At 44.9% G+C, this 24,031-nt stretch overlaps 1 protein-coding gene across 2 annotated transcripts in view; it reads left to right on the plus strand.

The window, feature by feature from the left end:
* LOC144124678 (uncharacterized) overlaps nt 1-24,031 on the plus strand; it is a 100,613-nt gene that overhangs the window by 67,995 nt on the left and 8,587 nt on the right. The window contains exons 3-6 of one of the 2 annotated variants that reach the window (XM_077657510.1): nt 5,240-5,646; nt 7,492-7,597; nt 16,377-16,651; nt 21,600-21,954. In XM_077657510.1, coding sequence (XP_077513636.1) covers nt 5,240-5,646; nt 7,492-7,597; nt 16,377-16,651; nt 21,600-21,954 — 1,143 coding nt within the window. The remainder of the gene's footprint in view (nt 1-5,239; nt 5,647-7,491; nt 7,598-16,376; nt 16,652-21,599; nt 21,955-24,031) is intronic. The other variant, XM_077657511.1, reaches the window with a different exon arrangement.

The following is a 24,031-nucleotide window of genomic DNA, read 5'->3' on the forward strand; positions in this document are numbered from 1 at the left end:
AGTGCCTGTAGCGACTTAGCGATCTCTGGCGCGTCGTCCGCTCGTAGGTTTTAATAATGTACCCGAACACCGAGTGCATAAACGCTCAACTCTTCGCCTCCACTCTGGCACTAGGCATTTCCTGGATAAAGGAGGTCCTTGGTAAAGCTTTCCACCACCGCACCACGCTCCAGAATGCATGAATGACGTATTGGGAGGAGATTAAGTTGAAAAGTTGGCTGTAAGACGGTATGTCACTGTCTAATACATGTATAGTCCGTCACGTTTTGCCTCTTGAAGAACCTCCACAAAGAAATACAGCGTTCAGAGCCTAGTAAATTGTTTTGTGTGTTGCAGGAACGAAGCAGAACTGCAAATTGGTCGGAAACGCTTTCGCACTTGAACACCCTTCAGAGTTGGTGTGAAATTTTTATATCGCTCTCGAGGGTGAGTGATGAAAGGTTGCCGCCTATCAGGCAGAGCTTTGTAACGCTTGAGCCCGAAGTACCGAAAAGACTTCCCTGAAGGGAACACCACTTCCCGGTTGGAACCGTAATTGTAAACGCCCCTCAAAAACGCAACGCCGTTCAGCCGATCGCGAATATCCTTTTGGCGGTACGAGTGAACCCACTCGCTTCCTCGGCAATGCCGTGTCGCGTTTGAAGGCGTAAGTACCCCGAGGCGCCGGCAAGCCATTGATGTGTTCAGTACACATTTTCGCACAGCTCAGCCGCACCTCCGCAGCCCCCAGGCTCCCGCTCCGCAAGTGAGCCACCCTCTGCAGAAGCTGCACAGCGCGGGTAATGAGTGCGCTCGTGATAATCTGTGCGTCTCGCTCCAAAATGTCGCATACGGTGGGGCGTGAAACTTTGCTCAGAATACCGGTGACGACGTGAATTTTGCCAGCGCCGTATAAGCGTAGTGCGATGAGCAGCTAAGCATTGGAGGCAGTGTCTGACTACAATTATACGTACTTGCCGTCAGAGCCAGGCACACACATCAGGAGGCTAGCCGCGATCGTCTTCGCGAAACGATAACTTAAGAGACTTTCCAAGTCAAACAGAGCGAGGCCCTCACTGAGCCTCACTCAGGCGACGCTTCTGCACGCAAACTCCATCGTAATCGAGCTCACGTTCGAGAAAAGCTTCGTCTTCGGGTAAAAGAAAATCTATACAGGGAGCAAACGATGCGACGTCCTCCATGTTTATAAGTAAACAGGCAATCCCCCAAGGTAGCGTTGCTGCTATCTCAAGATTGTCTAGGAAATCCTCGAGTTTTACAGCGATAGCTAACATGAGTGATAACGTGTTCATCGCCATATCACTATAAACCACTGCAACATCTTCAAATTCGCGGACTGTTTGACTCGTACGATGTTGCAGCAGCAGCAGCAGGAATTGGAAAGACATGTGAGGCGAACAATTCCCCCAAACAACCTGAAAGAGCATCTTAAAGAGAGAAAATTCAATGAGCCTTTTTTCCTGGACATTTAGATGCTTTGTGCTTTTCTTGGCACAGGGGGTATAGATAATTTCAGAAACCCGTGAGTAAATCCTTCGTAATGTTTGCCCCATGCTAATGCTATGAACTTTTCACCTGCTTCGCTTTTGCCGTGGGTATTTACTTCGACGTTTAACTTCCCCTGTAGTTTACTGGCGTACATTTTTGCCGCGCTCACAGCGCACCCCAATTTTTCGTGCTCCTACCAGGGGAGTTATTTTGCGATAGCCTAGGAGAGAGAGAGAGAGAGAAAGAAAGACGAACGGAAAGGCAGGGAGGTTAACCAAGCGACGCCCGCTAAGCTACCCTACACGTGGGAAGAGGAACGGAGGGAGAGATAGAAAGGGGAGAGAGCAAAGGGAGATCACTCTTCCACATGACCGTTGGCTATTACTTGGTGGGTGCACAGGGCACCACACACTGATAGATCACAACCTTGCACTCAGTCCGGAGTCACGATAGCCTAAGAGCCCCGGTGAAACGAAACGCCGGGGATGTAGCGCACTTGGCACCTGCCAAGGTTGACAAACGGAAGAGTCAGCTGCCACCAGACGCCTGCAGCCTGCCACGTTCGGAAGGTGGCAAAGTGCAGAGAGAAAAAGCCCCATCTCAATTTGTTCGCAATGTGTCGGCAGGTTATGACGCCACCTGCACGGCAGGTTACAACGAGGTCCTTAGGTTGTCGCGTATTCAAAGGTAATAGAAATTAGGTGCCCTGCAATTTTTATTCGAAGTAAAAATTCGTTCTGTCACTCTTCCTGGCTATGTTTACGTTGTCCGAGCGCAAAGAATTCATAAATAGCTTACGAAATTTGAATGAAAAACCTTCCCGTTAAGAGATTCAAACGTGTCGTGTCCTAAGCGAAAAGAAGGTGACACCGTTATTAAGTGAATATCAGTGTACTGTAGACTCAAAGAACCGCGCCCAGAAGTCAGGGTTGGCGGCCGACTTTTGCTTGCGAAATCCGTCGGTGGCGGTGACATCTGTACTTCACTTTTTGCTCCGTTCTAGCATATCAAAGCTCCGTGTTGGCTGAAAGGGCTCCATTTGTCATCAGCACGCAGTATTCAATGGATACAGGCCAACTTCAATTTGAATGGGCAAAGCTTGCGCTCATCATTTGTAGGTAAGATACAAGAATAAAAAGTGTGATAAATATTCGCCACATGATAAAAAAGGCGTGAAGCAGGCGTTACTCGGCATGAACAGAGACGCTTTCCGGTCACATTCCTACAACGAGTGTACGTTAAGCTTTGCAGTTGAATTAAAGGCGTGTCATTCTTTATTTAATTGCAAAAAAAAATATGGAACATTACCTGTCAGATTCCTAGGTACACAGAGTTTCATGCGAAAGGAAACCTCCAGCTACAGTTATTCTGTCCTGTTATTTCTGACGCTCCGCCCTTGGTCTGAAAGAAGAATAATTATCTCCAGAAACACAAACATGGAAACGATACTTAGCAACCAATACAAGACAGTCTAAATGCCAGCGTTTTGCGCATGTCCACCTGCCCTGACTTATTAATATGATTTCTCCCAACCTCTCGGCACAACCCATCATTAAACGTTTGTTATTATTATAGTATTACTTCGTTAACGCACTGCACGGCTACATTAGACGCTTTACCTATGTTGGGCAACCGCGCTCCTCTGGTTTCCGTTGTCGCTCTCGTACGTTCCTTTTTTGTTACTGTAGACGCTTCTCGCGGTCTTCAACAAGGAGCTTCGCTCGATTCATACTTTTTAAGAAAGAGTGAAGACAAACAGAAGTTGGACTGCATTTATAATATATCGTGTCTAATCACAGAGACTTGTTTTATCGGAAACGGAGTTTTTATAATCCGTACAAGAGCAAGAAAGCAAAATGCAGCTGTAGCCATCACCGGAAAATTTCGCAATTTATATGCAATCGTCGACATTGATTTCTGGGCGCCAATCCCAGTGGCCATGAAGCGCTATTATTCACTTTAAATTGGTTTTGAACTGCATTTTTCGGGAAGGAAGTCAAGAGCTTAAATCGATTGGCGGGAATATTTTTACATTCATTTTTTCCAGAAGATAAATCCGTCTTTCGGTGCCGGACAAGCATCAAGATAGCAAGAAAGAGATAGAGAGTCAATTATTACTGATAATATTAAATTGATGTAATCCTCAGAATCCTTCAGATAGGATGAGCCGCTGCACGATGATGCGTCGCAGGCAGCAGTGAAGAACAAGGGAAGCATCACGAGGAATTCTGCGTTGCAATTACTGATGCACATGCTCAAGGTCACTGATGAGCGTCCACAAAATTCTAGCAATGTTTACTAGAGCAAAAAGCTGCAGTTGATTCGTTTAACACGATGGGTGGCTGGCCTCATTCGGCAACCTTCGGTAGAGGGAACCACCAGTTCAATCTCCGAATCTTGGAGATTCACTAGATTCAGTCATGAAGTTTGGCCTCCTTGTAGTTTACATCTCGACAGTCTTATAATAGCTTATGCATATTATGTACGCTAAACGCAAGAATTTTGCGGACCGTTACGTAATGTGGCACTGAGGCGAAGGATAAAAAATGATCATTAGCTCCAAGAAAAACAAAAATGGAACTTGATGTCGACCCAAGGTGATCACGAAACGCTTCTTCGTGCTGACCTCTGTGCCTATAATGTCGCACATCTGTCGTTGTTTATTTCGGCGTATTCAGACAGAGACGCAAGGAAAGCTTTCTCCGTAGTGGTGCCCTCTGGTTTTCAAAATGAAAACTATTTTTGCCAATAAACCAACGTTTGTTTTTATGACAAAGAAGGGCAGAACCGTGAAACGAAACAAACCTAGAGCAAATTTATTGTCTCTAGATTTTCATCAACCGAGATACAATAAAACCAAAATAAAATATAAACTACAATGCGAGGTGTCCAGCTTGAAATCGTGCTGCCATGTTGGAAATGCTATATCTTTGCTTAAGCAACAACCAATAACGGTAAACTATGTTGGCACATTGCGTACATAAACCGAGCGTGCGTAAAACCTCGATCTGAAACATTGCTGGGCCCATGCGCACTATGAATTACTCCATATTTTTGCATATGCTTTTTGTTTTCGCACCTGTACGCACAGTGTAATAAAACTGCCTAATATGCTGACTCATTGTGGAAGAAGGGGCAGCCGTGCTCCCGTGGATATAGTCTCCCTATTCTTGCTAAACATGGAAGTAGCCATTTTGGAAACGCCCCCTGAAAACCAACCTCTACGCTGCGGATCAATTACACTTAGCATTTATCTGGCCACAGCGATCTCCTTCGAGCTACATGCTTTAGCAAGTATCATTATATGACGGCCAGTTTAAATAGAATTTCTCCAGCATTTTGGAGAGCAGTGTGCTCAAAAGTGTGAAAACATTCACTTTAAGCATATTTCAAGTCTGCGGTAGCCATGAGTTGTTGATGTTCTGGCAGTTCATGTGCGAGCATTCTTGGCAATACCATGATGGTGCCGCAGAGGTTAGCACGGCCTCATCTATAGGCATTTTACCCCCTGCTTGCTTCAGACGACGAGCTTCCACTCGACGCTCCACTGTCGGTTACCGCTGTGACAAACAAAAATACCGGAGCCTGATCGCGGGCAAATTTTAGTTTCACGCGTCAACCGTCGAGGGTGAGCTAAACTACTGATTCTACATTCGCGGCGCTTTGCGACGCACCTGAGGATTTCTTTACCCTCTGCCCTTAAGTTATGTTAACGAGAATTCCGCCCCTCCCCTTCTCCCCCTGGTTCTAGCAGACATGGAACCGTCGGCGCCCGTGTACGGCGTGCGCAAGAGGGTGCCGGCCTTGAAGAGGCGCCTCCAAGTCCAGGTGCGAAGGGAGGAGAAGCGGAAGCGCTCGACGCGCCGCCAGCTCAAGGAAGCGCCGCTCTTCCGGCGCAAGACGACAAAGAAGGCGTTCGGCAAGAAGCCGACCGGCTTCTCGCTCAAAGACCACAAGCCTTCGGTTTCTGCCCCTCACTTACTGGGACAGAAGGCCTCCGGGAAAGGTTCCGCGGTGCCCACGGTGCCAGCCAATACCACTGTCCACAAGCCAGATGCCAAGGCCGAAGGTAAAAGTGTGGGTGGCGGGACCAGCAATGGTGGAAGCAAGAAGAAATACCACATCATGAAACGCAGTAGCTTCAGCACGGATGACAAGGTTAGATCTCTGTATTCTTGTGTTGTCCGCTCGGACTGGAAGCGAGGCTGCGTTATAAAAGCATCCTACGCTGCATCTTGTGTTGAAATATTTCAAGGAGGAGTTTTTCACTTTTTCTTTTCCAAAAATCACGGAATTTGTACTGTGCATTTGTAATTTTTCGTCCCTGCTGTTTAAAGCGGTATCGTCGTATACAAGAAGGACTCCATCTTTTCTATTGTATCGACTGCCACTGAGACGTTATTTTCACATAAGTGGTTGTTCAAACTTTCGTCCTCTTCGAACTTGACAACAGCGCCGAGCTATCGTATCTCTCAGTCATGCCATCCGTGTTGCGCAATCGGCAACAAAACGCTTGGTTTGCTCCGATGTTTCCTAGCCTAAAGCTCTCAGGACGCTCGGTGTTTCCATAATTTAGATAACACGGTAGCGGAAAAAACGGTTTGAGGGCCTAATAGCACTAAAAGCGGTCTGTTAAAGTGGCACAAAAAAAAAATTTGGAACGCAAACAAATGATATGGTTTGTTTCATAGCCGTAATGAGATGCCTTCTAGGAAGTTTCTGTCGCAGGCGTTCAGTGGAACATAATTTAACAGAATTTCGAATGTTGCTCGTTGAGCCCCTCAGCATTTCCATAGATGTGGAGTGACGTCAAGGTATACCTGCCCACATTATTCTGACGTCTCCGAAAGCAGTGGTTGTCCTCAAAAACAACCAGAGTTTGCCGGGGACGCCGACGATATCATCAGTGATATGGTAGTCCAGGTTGGCAGGTCGACCGTGACGTCAAGGTAGAGTTCAGCGCCGACGCCAACCGATACCAAAACTGCCGCTACGAATATGTTTGTAATTACTTATTTACGCGCACTGGCAATTTTTACCTCATTGCTTTGATTACTAGGCCCGTAGGCGTGTATCAAAGCAGGAAACCGAACGCCCATTAACTTTGTGTCTGCACCCCTTTTTCCAGTAGCTGTACCCTGTTTTCTTCATTAGATATCAAGCAAATCAATCAATCAGTCAACCAATTAGTTCAATTTTGTTTCCAAAAAACTGAAGGCGGCAAGAAAGAAGCAGTCCTAGTGACCACTTAAGCCTCACCACCTCTACGAAGCGGCAGTTTTGTAGAGACTCAAATGGCTACATAACTTTACGCTGTTAAGGACACATTGAAAAACAAACTATATTACATACAAGAAAGATGGTTTTGTGCAGAGAAATAATATTTAGACGCAACAATACATATTGGTTGTACATATTTACAATTTTATATACATTTGCGCATATTGTAGGATGTACACTACAAACGCCTTCCGAGCAGATTCACACTCTACTTTATTGAGTTATGCTTAAATTACATAGTTTAAAAGCGAATCAAGTAAAGCACGGGCTCACGCGAAATACCGGCAGTGCCCAGCCGTGCTAACCAGCGGCTTTCATGGCTAAATAAAACAACACAGAGCTAAAAATGTTGTTGCGCACAATTTTTTCTATCGTTCTTATGGAAACGGTTACGTAGCTGACCGTTACATTGCAAAATTGTTTTCGGTAGGAGGCGTAGCTTCTTTAACGAAACGGCAATGAATTCCTTCGAATGAGTGTCTAAAGAAATCGATTTCACTAATTACGATGGCTTGCGAACAGCAGTGCCGTTAGAGTTGTAGCGTCCATTGCGATTTCGTTAAGATACGTTGCAGCCACGGAGCGATTGCCTTTGCAGATGATCTTTTAGTATGAGAAAATAGTACTTTGTTTGGCAGTGTTGGCTTTGAAGCAACGTCAAGCAGTTGTTACTCCCGTGAAAATGCATAAAATGAGTGGTTACTAACACTGCGCTTAACGCAGGTAACTGGAGAACTGCGGAACATCTTCGGCGATGAGGAAGACCACGAGAAGATACAAGACAAGAAGACCCTGAAGAAGAGGGAGAACGCGATGGCCAACCTTAAAGGTCAGAGGCCTAAGCACGCGTACGGCACTGTCCACAAGTTGTTTCTGGTTTTCGCCTGAGCTGAGAATAAATTGCGAATCGTTTTTCTAGCCTTCAGTTGCGGCCCAGAGATGAATTCGTTGGCAAACTGTACTCGATATCAAGCGGATTAGTCAAGGTGCGATACGCATGTGACTCCTTCCGATATGTTGCAAACGCTGTTTGCTTACGCGTTTGCACTGAAGCAAAACCCGCCAGCATCTTGTCCAAATGTTGGCAAGCATACTGAGGTTTTCCCTCCCTTGTTCATTCTAGCTAGCACTGAAAGAGGTTCAACAACCACAGATTCTTGCGATTTATGTGTGCAGAGGGATATCTTCAATTTCCAAACGCGATAGCGTCAAACCTCCTTTTGTGTTTGTCGACTTGAGAATGTCTTTTAAGATGAACGTTGAGGCAGTCGTAACTTTTAATTGCCCACTGCTGTGCAGCGGCGGATGTCACGGTGCATTTTTAAGCTATCTGCAGATGAGAATAAATGAAAACCTAAAATTTTTTTATTGTCCTGTTTTCTTTAAGGAAAAAAAAGATTTTTAGTATCACCAAAACTTTATATTTGGGCCTGATTGGTGTAATTGCTCCGAGTATGGAATAGTAATACTTTTCGCAAATATTTTTGCATCTAAAAGCGAACTTAGAATACAGTTCGCTTGTTGATGTAGCACACGTTTAATTATTTCATTGGAATGCCCAGATCATGGTTATTCCAGTATACGATTGAAGAAGCTCTTGACATTCCCTGATAAAGTGGCTTTTGTGTGCAAAAGCTTTCATTCTGCATGCGTCCGTCCATAGAAAGCGCTTGAGTTACATTTCGAGGAATTGTGGCTCTGAGATCATCCCGAGAGGACAGCGATATCCTTGGATTTACTAATCTTAGTTTAATTCTTCGCTGTCAGAATCACTCCCTATTTGGACTCATGTTATGGCTTTGCACTGTTCCCTTTGCTGTGCCTTCATTACCTGTTCATGAGTGCGATGAGTGTTTGGCAAGCAATTTTGAGTTTCACTTTCATGCATTTGTGGTGACGATGACTTTTTTACTACATCCGTTAGCTTACTGTTACGTTCTTTTGCCCTTGACATTGTTTAGCGTTCGTTTTCCATTTCAAATTATTTTAGGACTCGGCCACCTGGGTATTGTTCTCTGTCTTACGTATTGTAGTTGTGTTGTTTTTTGCTGAGCATTATACCCGCCGCAGTGGCTCAGTGGTTATGGCGCTCGGCTGCTGACCCGAAATACGCGGGTTGGATCCCGGCAGCGGCGGTGGAATTTCGATGCAGGCGAAGTTCTAGAGGCCTGTGTACTGTGCGATGTCAGTGCACGTTAAAGAACCCCAGGTGGTAGAAATTTCTGGAGCCCTTCACTTCGTCGTGGCTCTGTCCTGAGTCGCTTCGAGACACGTTAAACTCTATAAACTAGAACCTTGTGGAGCATTATGTGATCAGCACTAGTTATTTCGTCCCCCATGTGAAAAGGAGTGGATGGTGTCACTTTCAGGCACCAGACTACTTTCAGGTTCGAAAAAAAAGTCTGAGGCTAAAATGGCTGGACGGGTGTAGAACATGGAACGAAAGTAACTGTGGAAAATTCTTGTGGCCACTAACCAAGTGGTGTTTTAATTAGGTGTCTTTATAACTCACCCTAGCAGGCGACGCGTGCACCAGACATTAAGGCGCACCGATATACTGTAAACTGGCACGGATGTAGGGCTTAATCCTTCGTTCGAAGCCCTCCCATTACCTTTTTCGGTGCTCCCGCTTGTTGGGAAGTCGTGTTTGAAAGCATATTATGCTTTTTTTGTCCAGTATTTCTTTTTGTTTTCGCTGGAACATTGCATACTCTCCTGCAGGTTACATACGTAAATGTATCTCATCTGCACTCGGAACTCGAGAGGGGGAGCTTCATACAGGCTCTGTTATCACTGCTCACTGCATGTGGCTCTTCATAAGTTGTTCAAGGCGCTACATGTAGCGTTTCGTCCCCTATTTAAGTGAAAAAAATAGCTACGCTTTAAAGCGTGAGAGACAGTTGATTACTGTAAAGCTGCGACAGCCATGGGAGGTCTTGCAATTTCAACTAGTCTTACAAACTTGCGACGAATGCTCTGAATGTCTACTGAAGTACCTGATTGTGAATAAGGGCTTCGGCACACCAAACGAGGTGAGGGCCTCGTTACAATGGTGAGAAGAAAGTTGCGTATAACAGCACGGCTTGACGCCGACAGTATCATCTTATTTTCCAAATGGTGGGGAATTTTGGATGGCTACGAAACAACTAAAACGAACAACAACGGTGGTGTAGCGCACAGGCAAATGTGTGGACATCTTTTTTTGCAGAACTGTGTTCGAATAGAACTGTCGGTTTTTTCTCATTTTAATATTTACTGTCTTACCCCTCTATTTTTCCTTCAGACTAACCTCCTGCATATTGATGTGCTAGGCGAGAACTATGGTGTGGTGGATGTTTTCGCTGAAAAGCAAAAAGGGCCCAACTTTTTAAGCTTGCATTTATTGCTTGGACGGTTCAGTATCGCTAACCATACTAACAATAGCTAACCGTCGATAACTTCGAGGCCGCTAAAGCGGTTTGTTTAAGACGAGCCTAGAATTCATTATGCACGTAGCAGGCCATGGGCCGCTTGTATGAAGCAAATGCCTGAGAATGCATTTTTACAATTTGATAAGGAAGGAACATCGGGCAGTTTTCCGGAATATAGCTGTGAAGCTTCAATGCGCTGAGTGGCTACAAGGACTAAACGAGACAACGACTGTAGTTGCTTAGTTGGCCATACAGGCGCCAAACACCCAAAAAAATGCATATCGCAAATAAAGGCGCTTAGTCGAACTTAGCTGCAGCCTGGCTGCCTTAAACGTGCAATGGCCTCTGGGCCATTGAAGGTATAAGTGATGCTGATGATATTGATGATGATGATGACGTTGTGGCGTGTGTCGAAACGAAGTCTGCCGGCTTCACAATGAATTTGCCAATATTTGCTTGCTTTGGCGTGACCTAAGAAAATAGGCTATGGCACTGAAGGCGTTCACTTCCCAATTTCTCGGCGCATATTGTTTGCGCTACAAGGCTATCATTGTACACTGGATCTTGACATTGGCCTATGTGAAGCCTGACAGGACGTCAAATCTGGTTTTCATGGAAGGGTACTTTATTTCTTATTGGTAAATTACCCACAGCGCCACTAGGAATTACAGCGGAGGTGATCTTCATTCGTACAATACCCGAAAACGTGGTTTTCGGCAGTATTTTTTTAACTATCTGTATAGGAAAATTCATCACTGACATATTTTCATGTGTACGTTGGAACCTTCATCATATCCTCAAATCATTAGCGCCCACTGATTTTCCATCGCGAGAAACTTAAATATGTCATGCCTCCGTAAGCTGGCGTACTAGCCGAAAAGAAGAGCGGTCTTATCAGCCTACCGTTAACGAATTCCGAGGAACATGCTGCGATAGATGCCGCCATGATCCCTGTCATTTTGTTTCTAGACTGAAAACAGATCGGCTCAAACTGAAGCCTTTAATGACACACTGATAGCCTCCGTTTAAACCGGGCTAAACTCCCAGCATGAAATATTTACTTGGCTCAAATTGATTCGGATTCTATACAAAAGCTCTCAAAGTACACCCAATGTCTCGCTGAATGCAATATGCAGTTGTTTTAGGCGGTATTTATTTCCTCAGCGGATCAATGAACTATGTAATGAATGGGACTGACCGTGCTGGAGCAACGCAGATAATGCTATTTAATGATGTCGAGCCAGATAATGCACTCTCCTTTCCAAGCGGTGCGCGTCTCGAGTTTCGGAATGAGCTGACGTGAGCCAGCACGCACAGGACGGAGTTAATAGCGCTTGCTCAGACAGCAGCTGGTTTCGCAAAGGAACAAATTTATTCACTTCGCAGTGGACAAAACAAGCAATAATGAAAGGGAGAGGACAGTCGTTGCCGAAATGTAGTGCAATCCCTACGCCTTTTATCTTAGTGCTTCCTGCAGCTGCTAGACAAGCGGGAGGCAGAAAGTAAAACGGGGGGGGGGGGGGGGGGGGGGGTAGAGAGAAAGGACCACATGCATTAGCGGTAAATATCAGCGTGGAGAGCGGCGGTACAAAGAAGAAACACCAGGACTGCCTGTGTGGTACAACTTTCTATCTTTTATATCAACCTGTGCTTCACTTTGTACAGCTGATGAGAGGGCTTATTCAGTGTTGCTGTACTGACTCCTAGTAACAAAAAATGCCTTTGAGCTGCTGTGCTCGTTCAACGGCGTCAAAATAGTCCCAGGTTCCTGCCATGTCAACCGCAGCTTTAGAGCTCGAAATGACGTCACCCGGATACCTTTTCAAGGAAAATAATTCGCCTTTACAGCAAGAATAGTTGTGATAAAATTCAGGGGAGAGTGAGGAAACACGCAGCGTTTCGTTAGTTACGGTCCCCTAACTTTCACGTGTGTGAAAATAATAGCTAGACAGTTGCATCCTCTGAATTGCCTCCTGTACACTACATCTCAGTTCGAGGGTGGCCAGACAAGCCCTTTATAAGGAGAGGCAAAAATCGCGAAGAGAGCCTTAGTGAACGACAAAACGCTCGAAAAGACGCAAAATTCTGCCCGCCATATTATTCAGAACCGTGGAGCTCAACCAACATGGCATCCTGGATCAACGCAAATGTTCTGTTATTAAAACTGGTTATTGTTCTTTACTTATGAAAAGTTTGAGAATTTTTGCGCCTTGGGGAATCAAGACTGTATTGTTTTATCAGCAGGATACATGTTGGGCTAAACGCGACGTTGTAGCGTTCTGGTGGAACTAATGTAAATTTAATGTTTTTATTGCGTCGATGTAATTATATACTCGTGTTTTCCGGCTCTGTTGGATAGTCTGAACATATAAAAGGAAAACAATGAAATGTCTACCAACGCGCAGAAAACATGAAGAAAGCTGTAAAGACGCAAGCAGCGCCAGTGCCAGGAAGCATTTTTGTGTCCCCAAAGGGGCCGACCACGGAATGGTGACGAAAACGAGACTAAAAAGCAGAATCTGTATGAAACATACTGCGAACCTGAGCGTCGCACTCTGTTCAACGCGCAGTAACAGCTATTTGTACACCACATTCAGACATTGGAGCAAGCTTTGTTTGAAGTGGGCTACAATAAAATTACATACCTTGTGTTCAGGTGCTACGAATCGAACCAAATCGCATGTCAAATAAAGACGGCTGTGCGAAAGAGCTACTTCTGTGGCACTACAACAGAAAAAAGTTCTGATGAAGGCGCGCAAATGAAAAACAACGCGTAGTAGCCATGCCACACGCCGAGCCAGTAGTAGAACTGCACAGACTGCGGTGGGTCATGGAGCAAAACAGTGATGGGTTCATTCTTAGTACAATGAATGTCTTTCGAATAGGTTCGTATTATGATATATATATATATATAAGCAGTGTCTAATTTTGCCTCGCTGCGCGGAATCAGGCAAAATGCGACATTTTGATGTTTTAAATTTTCTTTAACTTTAGTGCGTTACCTTTAAGCTCCACGCTTCATATTTGGTGAGCATTTTGTCAGTATGGTAGGTGATAGATCGGTGGCATTTACTTTGATATCTGTGGACAAAAATAATGGCAACGAATTACGAATTAGGATCGTGTTGTGTCCTACCATCCCCTTGTCACACCCGATATTTTTCGAAGCGAATGTCCAAGATGACCGACTTTTAAAGGCTCGCTCTAGAGATGCCCTTAGAAGTCGCTGTTTGTTTTGGATAATGTGTGTATGATATTATGAAATAATGAAACTTGTAGGTACTGTTCATACTCAATCGAACAATATCACTAAAACTGCCCGAGAGCTATGACTGACGGCATTGCTTTACAACCAAATTTACATTTGTTGTTTCGCCTGATCGTCCGTGTTTAATACCAGCGTGACTGCCCATCTCTGCGACTTGCGCATGCGTGTCGCTATTTTTGTGCGCTCTCAGTTTGGATAAGGAGATTGTGTTGTAACTACAGCGATACGCTAAACTTTCTAAAGCAAACAGAGAAGCGCGCATGGAGCACGCCAAGCAATGGAAAAACTAATAAGGATGGGAACCATTCTTACAAGTGGTAGAGCGAAAGGTTCAGAATAGCTGACATCAGGCACGTATCAAAGAAGGGGCCCGGTCAATCCCCCCCGCAGTCGCACTCAACCCCCCCCCCCCCCCCCGCAGTGTTGTTGTTAAGCATAAACCCTGCCCCCCCCCCCCCCCACCCCCCACCCCACGGGCTTCGCCCTATACAACTGCCTCGGGCCCCTCCCAGAAAAAGATTAGCTGCGGTTTAACTACTGCTGAACCTAGTCAGAGAGCGAAAGCTGTGGTGTATCAAGTAAGTAGACGCGGCTTGGCCTCGGTAACGTTGAGTGCTTTCCGCATACTCGACAGGCAACGCGCTCACCCCGCCAGGTCTCGGTTAAATTAGTGGTTGATCGCGAGAGGTTGGTCACCCAATGAACGCTGCGGCCTATTGCTGCAGTGGCGGGTGTCTGCCACAATGTTTTCAGCGTTAATTCATGCAGCCAACATCTCTCTGTCCCCACCGCCACGTTCCTCAAAGCGCGATTGAGGCGTCCACTGCCCCAGGGATTCAGTTATGCGCCCTCCCTTTTCTCAAAAAAAGAACGCCGATGGTTTATAGGTTCAGTGCCGCGTTTCTGCCCCAACGTTGTCAATGCCAACGCATGCTGCGCACATCTGCCACTACCGCCACGTAGCTTAAAGCGCGACTGAGGTTTCGACCGTCCCAGGCTGCCAGTTATGCGCCTTTCCTTTGCTTTCGAAGAAACTTAAAAGCGCAGTAACCGTCTCACGTATATTGTTGTACACCCGAATCGGTTTTGAGGAAAGGAAATTGCCTAGTAACTATCTAACATATATCGCTGGACACCCGAACCACACCGTAAGAGGTTTGACCTCTGGCTCACTTGCAGGTCAAAACCGCAAGCACCGCGAAATCTTTACGAGGTAGCGTGGTCAAGCTTTCGCTTCAAAAATTCTGTCTACTTGCCTGGGTGACATTAAATATGCATTCTCCAAGGCTCATCCTGACGGCGCACAAACTCAACTATGGGCTCTGGTGGTACTCCAGCAAATGATGGGTTGAAACAGATGTAATAAGTAAGGGCCTGTAAGGCTTTACATCAATCCCATCCCGTCCTTCATTCCACACTGAAACGCAGCCCTCTTGCTGTAATGAAACAACGAAGTCGCACTAAAGTTGTTTTTTTGAGACCTTCATACTTCGGAAATTTACCGTCAGCAAATGATGGGTTGAAACAGATGTAATAAGTAAGGGCCTGTAAGGCTTTACATCAATCCCATCCCGTCCTTCATTCCACACTGAAACGCAGCCCTCTTGCTGTAATGAAACAACGAAGTCGCACTAAAGTTGTTTTTTTGAGACCTTCATACTTCGGAAATTTACCGTCGGTAATGTTGGTGGCCTGGACTTCCAGCTTTTTTTAACAGTCTTGGAGAGGCAATATTATTGCCATTAGGCTTGTAGAAAATTTGGAAATCAGGAGCAGAACATTACACGCATTACGCCGCTCTTAACCTTTGAGGGGCTGTTATCGAAACTTGTTTTGAAGAAAATCGAAAAAAATGGCAGAGAAATTTGGCACCAGCCCATGGTAAACAGAGTCCTCTGAACAAAATAAGTGAAAGTAGAACCGGCTAAGTGCATTTGGTGGTTACTTATCCGCTTACCTTTTCTTCATTGTGTAGGAACCCTTTGAGTATTCAAATATTGTTAGAAGTGTCCGGAACATGAGGGAGGAAAGAAAAGAGAAAACTAAAAACGCAATCAGCGATGCGTACATGTTTTTTGAATAAAAAGCAACGCAATAATTGCTTTATACATTTATCAACACAAGAAAAATGGAATGAGAAAGCAATAATATTATGAGAACTAATGACGCGCAACGCTACGCTTTGCATGTCGGATGCACTAATATTTACGTGAAGTCATAAGAGCTTTGTTAAGCGGCTGGTTTATGCATAGCGCTTGAATTCGGTAGTAACAGACACAAGCATAATTTGTTGTTGCGTTATCCATATACGAGTAAGTGTGGCCGTAGATTTTCCGGGGTCTTGAATTTAAAGAAAGGAGGAGAAGTTTGAAAGCACACATGATAGAAACTTTTTAACCGCAATTCATGGACTTGCGGCGCGAAGTGACGAAGAGCAGGTAATAGAAGATAGTGGTCATAATACTTATTGCACACTGACTTTAAAGGCCAATAATAAAGTATCAGCTTTGTAGCCAGCCTCTCCTGTGATTAAAAATAAATAGAAGCTTTAGCCATCAAACAATGCGTTCGCTAGTTACACGCAAAAGTGAACGATAGCCCCTCCCTCTTTTACAAGTTCTACATTGCCAGGAACAAGGACATGATCAGGAATCAATGTCCTTTCCTGATGCGAGAAAGAACCATCGAGAACCTTTTTCAGTTCTAATGTACACAACTTTTTATGGACATCGAAAAGCCCACAAAGCGAAATATCTGTTTAGCCTCAAACACTTCACTGGGAATAACTTAGTCCAATAGGCCTCCGCTGAAACGGAGTCCGTTTTTTTCCATGCAGTGCGTCAGTTAACTCTAAAAATAAGCACTAAACGGAGCCGTATTTTCCTACGAAAGCGCATCAACACCGTGCCTTTTTCAATGGCTTTTAACAGGCTCCATGACTGCCGACGATGCATCCGGGGTTGGGTCCGGTGGCAACGACGGCTCCCCATCCGCGTCAAAAGATGGCACTGGGCGCAGCACTGACGAAGATAAGTTCAAAAAGTGGCTCCTGGACGAATACTACCGCACCATGGCTCTGTCTTTCGCTAGCATGCGCCGCAAGCGCATGGCCACCCACCAGGATACGCTGGACCTCCGTCAGGTGAAGCGCACGACGCTGCCTTCGTCGGCCCCGGTCCCTGGAACCGCCGACGAACAGTTCCAGGTACGTTGGATTCGTGTCCTGAGTATATTCGATACAGGCAGGATGCTCTTCTTTTGCGTTGTTTACTGTCAAAAATGTTGCACATGTTTGCAAAACGATTTCGACATCAATGTGAGCACCACAATGGCAAGTGTACCTTGTGCCCCGTCTAAACGTTACAGTCATGAATACTAGAAAGGGTGGCGAATGCGGGTACTGCATAATGCTAGAATGCGGCATTAAGGCCATTGTACCACAGAAAGTTTTGTTTATTGATTAGTAACTGTTTCATGAATAGCAGGTTGTATTGACTGAAGGAACTCAATTAGCGCAGGGAGAAAATTAGTGTAACGCATATCACAGCCACTTAATTACCACTCATGCACTCATAGCATGGCAAGGAGCACCGTTAAGCTTTTCTGAGATACTGAGGAGCAATAATGTTAACTTAATGTTGCATCCTTGTGGTGCCACCGGCATCGGGGACAAACTCCAGGTATGTCGACAAACAGGCATGAGAATACATCGAAAGCAATCAGCCTAATGAGCAATCTTGTGCACACAAACAAGAGAATATCTTAGCGAAGGCAAAACGTACTCCCCCCTAATTGAAATCGGACGGACCGCGCCTTTAGCTCGTTTGTACTGAAACACGGCGCAGTTGCTTGCAGACAAAGCAAAGCGCCAAGGAGAACCGTTCTTTGTGCTAAATAATTAGACTGCGGCGTCGCAGTCCTTTGCGAAATTAATTAATAGCATCGAGAGAAAATTGGAGGACATATCACACTCCGCGACGCGAGGCTGTAAGTGATCAAGCCTTGAGCTTCCGGCTATACAACAAAAAGACAGTAATACAGCGAAGCTCGGAAACAATGTACTTGCGCCCACGAGCTCCGCTTTGTCATGAAAGCCTTTTATGTCCTTGCCTTTTATCATCGCTGCGCTAAAGAAATTGTCAGCGCCCTCGGTCTGCGCACGCAGGCTATTTACCTGGAGTGTATTTTAGCATGCTGCCAAGAATAAGATCAGAAATCTGTGGCTAAGCACAAAAAGTTGAATTTCAAATCAAATCTTTTGTTTTGGATTACTGGATTGCCTTCCAGGGCTGTATATGACTTCCGTATATGCGGGAAAGCTAGAGAAATATATCACCAAACGTCGTTTTTATGCGAGGAGACATAGGAGTTTAATGGAGCGCTTGTGGGCTCATAAATTACGACCATTGAAGGAATGTTCAGCCACGCGATATCCACAACGCCGCTGGGCACGTGGAATGGTTCTTTGAGCTCCTAGTAATGGGAGCTTTTTGACGAAGTCGGGTTTGCGCAAGAAAGCTGCGTGAACGGAAATAGCACACGAATAAAGCAGAGTTGATTAATTTATACAGGTTGCTGGGCATGAAGAATTGCTCAGATGGTAGGCTCAGAAAACTCTTCGTATATTCCATTAATGACTTTTCTTTACGTTTCCATGCTTTTTGTTGGTTACCTTATGGGCTTGACACAATACGTGACAATACTTAGAAAGCAATACAACATAAAAACCGTATGAAGTCTTTACTAAGTTTATGGATAGGATACACGAATTTGGCGGTGGCCTACGCACACTGCTTATGCACACCGCTATGCTTCCAGTTAAAACGCCGAAAAGCTTGATGAAGACGTAAGCGGCTAAGCGAGAGGTTTACTGTCTTGATATATTCCATCGTTTATCTTTGTCGTTTTTTTGTCGATAACGCAGTTACCCAAGAAATAAAAGAGAATGCAAACGCCGTAAGGGGAGGGGGAGAGCGAGTTCGGAGTCGAGATTAGAACGTTTACGGATATAGGGTGGCCGCAGCGATTGCAAGAGAGGGATCATTGGAGATCAGCAGAAGAACGCTTTCTCCTGCGGTGATATAGTGGCAGTGGTTTTCTGTGATGATGGCGATTATAAACTAAATAACATGGAGTTTCTAAACATTACCTAGAGGGAAAGCTGGCATCACCGTCTATGCGAGTTTCTGAAAGAGCCATCAAAGAGCACTTCATCCACCGTGGGAGTGCCGGGAAAACAGCAAGGCTCACCTAGCTTGACCCTAATACATGACTACGGCAGCAGAAATACAAATTTTCACAAATTACTTTTTGCAAGGAAGCGTTGTTTTGCAATCAGTATGTCCCGTAATAAAATATGGTAACTGTACATCGCGATAAATGAACACAAAATCAGACAAGCACTCAATTTGCCAATGACGAGAGAGGGCTTTCTCAACATGCCGCCAAAATAGCTAACCATGTAAAATATTCTTTTACGTTTTAGAGACACGCTCTTTAGAGCGAATATCCATGCGAAAAATTGTTAATTCTTGAAATACTACAGTTTGGAAGGTTCTTTCTTCGCATTGTGAAACATAGAAACGTTTTATTGGTGTAGTCCGCTATTGCGGCACGCGCCCTATTTCCGTGCATTGGATATGCTCGTGCCGCGAGAAACTTAACCCACTCCCCGATTTTCTATGAGATACTTGTTAGTGCGCACTAAGTGCCGGTCTTGGCATGTCCTGGCGCTGCGTATACAATTTTTGCCATGAAAACATGAATTAGGAAGCGAAACCTCTCCTACCACAACTAAGTGATGACCGTGTTCATGATGACAGGTGAAAAATGCTAGTATTTGTGTGAATTAATTCATGAAGGGGAAGTCGTTCCCGCATGCAATGCGCGATCGCCGCTTATCTTCGCAATGAATCAAACGCAATCCTCGGCGAGTACGGCTAATGTAAGCTGCGCTTGTCGAAGCACTTAATTTTTGCCCTTTTAATTGGTCTGTGAGAGTCCTGCGAAAAATGGGCAGATTTGACACAGCAGCGGACTGTTGCATTCTCAGTTAACAAAAAAAAAAAACTTCCCTTCTTGCACAGGTTCCCACAGAGAAATACCGAGCTTGCTGCATAAATGGCTCCCAGTGAGGGGGGAAAGCGGAATTTAAGCCTACCACAAGACACCGTGCTCAGCTCACTTCAAGTCAAGCGCCTCCGCATGCTTCGGATCTCTTATGAACTGCCTGCGTAGCTGGACTACTTTACCACAAAGTCAGAAAAGATCAGTAAAAACTACAATAGTGAAAACGATACTGAACAACCAAGAAAACCCATTTCGTAGCACAGTCAACAAGCCACTAGATGTCAATCCAGTTTACTGCCTTCCCAGCATGGCTCGAGCGTCCATGGTGGGTGAAGTGAAAATCCGCCAGCTTTCCATCTAGGGTACACTAAGAAACTACGCTAAATAGGTTTTGGAGTGCTATCTAATGTCAGTGTATACGTTTTGCAGTTGAGAGGTTCCTTGCAACATTCCGAGTTCTGAAATATCTGTAAGTTATTCAAGTCAGTTCAAGGATTTAGCTGCGCCGACTGGCAGCAGTTTCGAGGAAACAATTGTTCGTGACGCAAAAGTAAGACGCCGACCAAAAGAAAAGATGGGATGATGTTTCGGCTCCCGTTTTTGATGGCGCAGCATGCTGAACTCTCTTCGAAGACTGGGACTCACATTCTCAGCTGCTGAGCTCTCGTAGAGCGAGCTGAATTAAACTTCATTGAACGCCATGATCAACTGAATTTCTCATCTGAATCATGAACCACTTTTTCTGGCTTAGTGTTCGAAACTGCGATGGCATACCGTGCAGATTGGAGTCCTGCAATACTTAGGCTGACGTGTGAAGCCGACCACCGTACTTATCAGTCATGGAGTAAGCTAGACTATCCAGTCGTGCCGTAATGAATCAACAAACGTAGCATCGCACGTAAGTAATGTCGTGAAGCCAACCTGCTCCATGTAGTGCATCCTGATACATCGTACTTTGTCCAAGTGTCAGCGTCACTCTCTGAAATGCTACAGATATATCGCGTGAAAAAATTTTTTAGCCGGACGATATGCTTGACTGCATTCAAAGAATTGTTCAAAAAACAGCCAAAGAAACAGCAATACAACAGCACTCGTAGCGTGCTGCCGTAGTGAGCAAATAAATGAATAATTGTTTGTGTCAGGCGTCATGTTAGTACACTTCAATTTTTTAAACAAAACCTCAGAACAGAGACTTACGCAATGCTTATAACTTCGGAAAAAGAGGCTTTAAAAAAAGCGTTAAAAATCACGAGGGTACATAGTCAAGCGATTCTTACTAGCGACGCTTCTATTTACGTTTTTCTTGCAAAATAGTTAACGCCATTAATAATGACACCTTTTTACACGTTTTCCGCACCACAGCATGAGTATTGAGTTGCCGCAGTACTGAACAGTTTGTGTTGAATCTTTATATGCTTTGAAGTCAAGGCTGCAGTTAGCCTTTGAACCGGGCGTTGTTTCCTAACGAGATATTTACACTAACAAGTCAATCGCTTCATACCAGTGGAAGATTTGATCGCTCCTTTGGTCTGTGTCTAGTCCCTCGCGCTTATCTCTACATAGCACTTGAAGGCCTTTGTGTTTTTGCCTTGTCTCATGGAGAATACAGTGTCTATGTAGATAACATTCCTTCGTAACGCCCCAAAATCACTACTCTGCATGCGTACATACCAAAGATATGGATAAGAAACCACATACAGCACAGACTAAGACGGGAGCAAGTAAAGAAAAACAATGATTCATTATAATAAGTCAGAGGAGGTCATCAAGTAGTTTCAGCAAGGTGACGTAAATTTGTTATTACAGCGCGTTACTACTACTACACTTCTGTTACTACACTCCAACTACTACTACTACTACTATTAATACTACTACTAATATTACTACTATTACTACCACTACTGTTATTACGACTACTGAGACTGCGGCTACTACTGCTACTATAAAAAGTACGAAGAATTCTTCGACGATGGCGCTAAATACAGGAATTGGCTATGGCGGTAAAATGTTAAATGAACAGTACTACTGTTTGGCATTTCCCTATAAATGAGGTTACACTGAATGGTGCACTTTTTTCACTGTAGGCGGTGGAGGACAAACTTCGGAGCATCGAAGACGCAATGATCGGAGAAGCCGTGGCTTTGGTGCGAGACGGCGCCGGCGACGAGGCTGAACTGCAGGCCATCAACGCCGGGGTCGCGTCAAGGCTGGACGCCGCATACGACCTGGAAAACGTGCGCCAGTCTTTGGACCACTTGCAGGCCACGCTGGAAGGCATGCGCCGCCAGGAGCTCCAGGCTGCTCTGGCCGCAGACGACGACGAAGCAGACGAGGACGAAAGTTCCGGCTTTGCTGCTGCCACTGGCGCCCTGCGGAACAACCCCGCCGATGTGGAGGAACTGGCCCAAGGCTCCTCCTGGGCTCCACTAAACGAGAAGCGTAAGATCTTGCGGCTCGTTTTAGCAGGTCTAAATCCGTTGTGCATTTTAACGAGATGATAAAGGCGCAGTCTTCCGTTACAGACGAGTGCAAAAATATTGGCATAACCTCATATATATTTCCTTATGAACATAGCGAGGGAACAACTCGCGGGTATGGTAGGGGTTTAGGCGTTAAACTGAAAAATAAATCATAGCCAGAGGTGACCGTGGCGCCAAACTGTGTTCGAAATTAACCGCTCTGCACTCAGTAGAGTTACGTCGCCTCGCACTATGAATATAAGAGAGCATAATACAGGAGGATATTTTTTCTCTTAAAACTTTTATAAGCCTTAATTTTTTTCTATTTTAACTAGTCATGGTGTAGAATTTCATTTTCAGTCTCTTGATATGACTTTAAAAAATTCACACTGTCACTATTGTGACATTTGCGTTGACAACGGTAGCGCTGCTAAGTGCAAAGAGCGGTCGCTTATGTTTCTGAAGTGTATCATCACTTTTAATTTACTGAGAGATGTTTTAAACACGTATATGTGTTTAAACCGCACTTTTAAGAACATTTAAGCATCACGGTAAGTGTCTCTGTCAAAACTGCTAATACCCGGAGCGTGGAATTCAAGCAGTCGTCACATTTGGAATACCAGGCTTTGCAGCCGCCGACTACCAAGGGAAAGTAGCATTCGCATGCGCTGTTTGGAAAGGGTCTTGGCCTAGCACCCAATATTTTCTGCTCAGCCTAGCTAATTGGCCATGCGTAATTAGCTGATAAGTATATCCCAACCCCTCCAAACATCAAGCCCCTTCAGGGGCAGCGCTTTTTAGACAGATGATATATATGATGGCAGCACGTATTTAAACGCTCAAATCCAACACTGTCACATGCCATTATTGTATTCATCGGTTCATCTTTTAAAGCGGGGCAACATAGCTGCGCATCTAGATGATGTCAAAGAGTAATTCGCTGCGCAAAGAGTAATTTGCAGCAATCACGAATGTCGGCTATTTTCGAAGGTGATTTTGAACTTTTTATCGGCATTTTGCTCCTTAAGCCCAGGTTTAGAAGATCGTTAAATAGTTTTGAGTAATTACATAATCAAGTTGAGTGAAAAAAAATCACGATAATACTCCAAAGGAGTGCGAAAAAAAAATGGGACGTTCCAATTGCGTTAGACGTTCCTTCTTTTTTGATTCTTTGATTTTTGGTTGGCACACCTCATGTGTCAGACGTATTCATTGAATTGACATTTTTTTATGACGTGCACGATATTCAATCATAAAAGACCTGCTGCCGTGGTGGCTCTGTGGTTATGAGGCTTGGCTGCTGACCTGAAAGACGCGGATTCGATCTCGGCCGCGGCGCTCGCATTTCATTGGAGGCGAAATGTTAGAGGCCCATGTAGTGAGCGATGTCCGTGCACTATAATGAAGTCCAGGTGGTTGAAATTTCCGGAAGCCTCCACTACGGCGTCCCTCATAGCCTGAGTCGCTTTGGGATGTTAAACCTGATAAAACCAAACCTTCATAAGAAACACGTGCTCCTGAGTAAGCAGTGTCATTTCAATGTTACTTGTGCCCCATGTATGCGCTGTTTGTAAGAAGCACTGCTGAAGACTGTGCAAATGTAACGTTGTGTCGACGGGGCCTTGGGGCGATAAGTAGCGTCCGACCTAGTGCATGCCAGCTACTAAGCGGCACGCATGCAACTTAGCAAAACAGCTGCTCCCATAATCGTCGCGGCATTGTCACAGTTGTTCTTTAACCGATATGCAGGAAGAGACGGATACTTGCGCATTGAACATGAATCGAGCACTGTGTAAACAGTGAAAATGGCCGAGACATGCAGAGAAAGCCTATCAAAACAGACGGGCTCAAAAGTTAAGCTTCACACTGGAGCTTACTGGTCGGATCCAAAACTCGTCCGCACAGAGGATGAAACATTACGAACTCAGTAATGGGGTTAAGCACATATTTATGAAATGCTTTCTAGAGATAACCCGTAGCTCCTGGTGGATGCTAAATATAACTTGGCTGTAAGTAGGAATTGTGTCAAATGAGAATCTTTCTTTTTGGTTTTATTA

The sequence above is a fragment of the Amblyomma americanum genome, chromosome 3 (genome assembly GCF_052857255.1).
Source record: "Amblyomma americanum isolate KBUSLIRL-KWMA chromosome 3, ASM5285725v1, whole genome shotgun sequence".
Classification (NCBI taxonomy): Eukaryota; Metazoa; Arthropoda; class Arachnida; order Ixodida; family Ixodidae; genus Amblyomma; species Amblyomma americanum.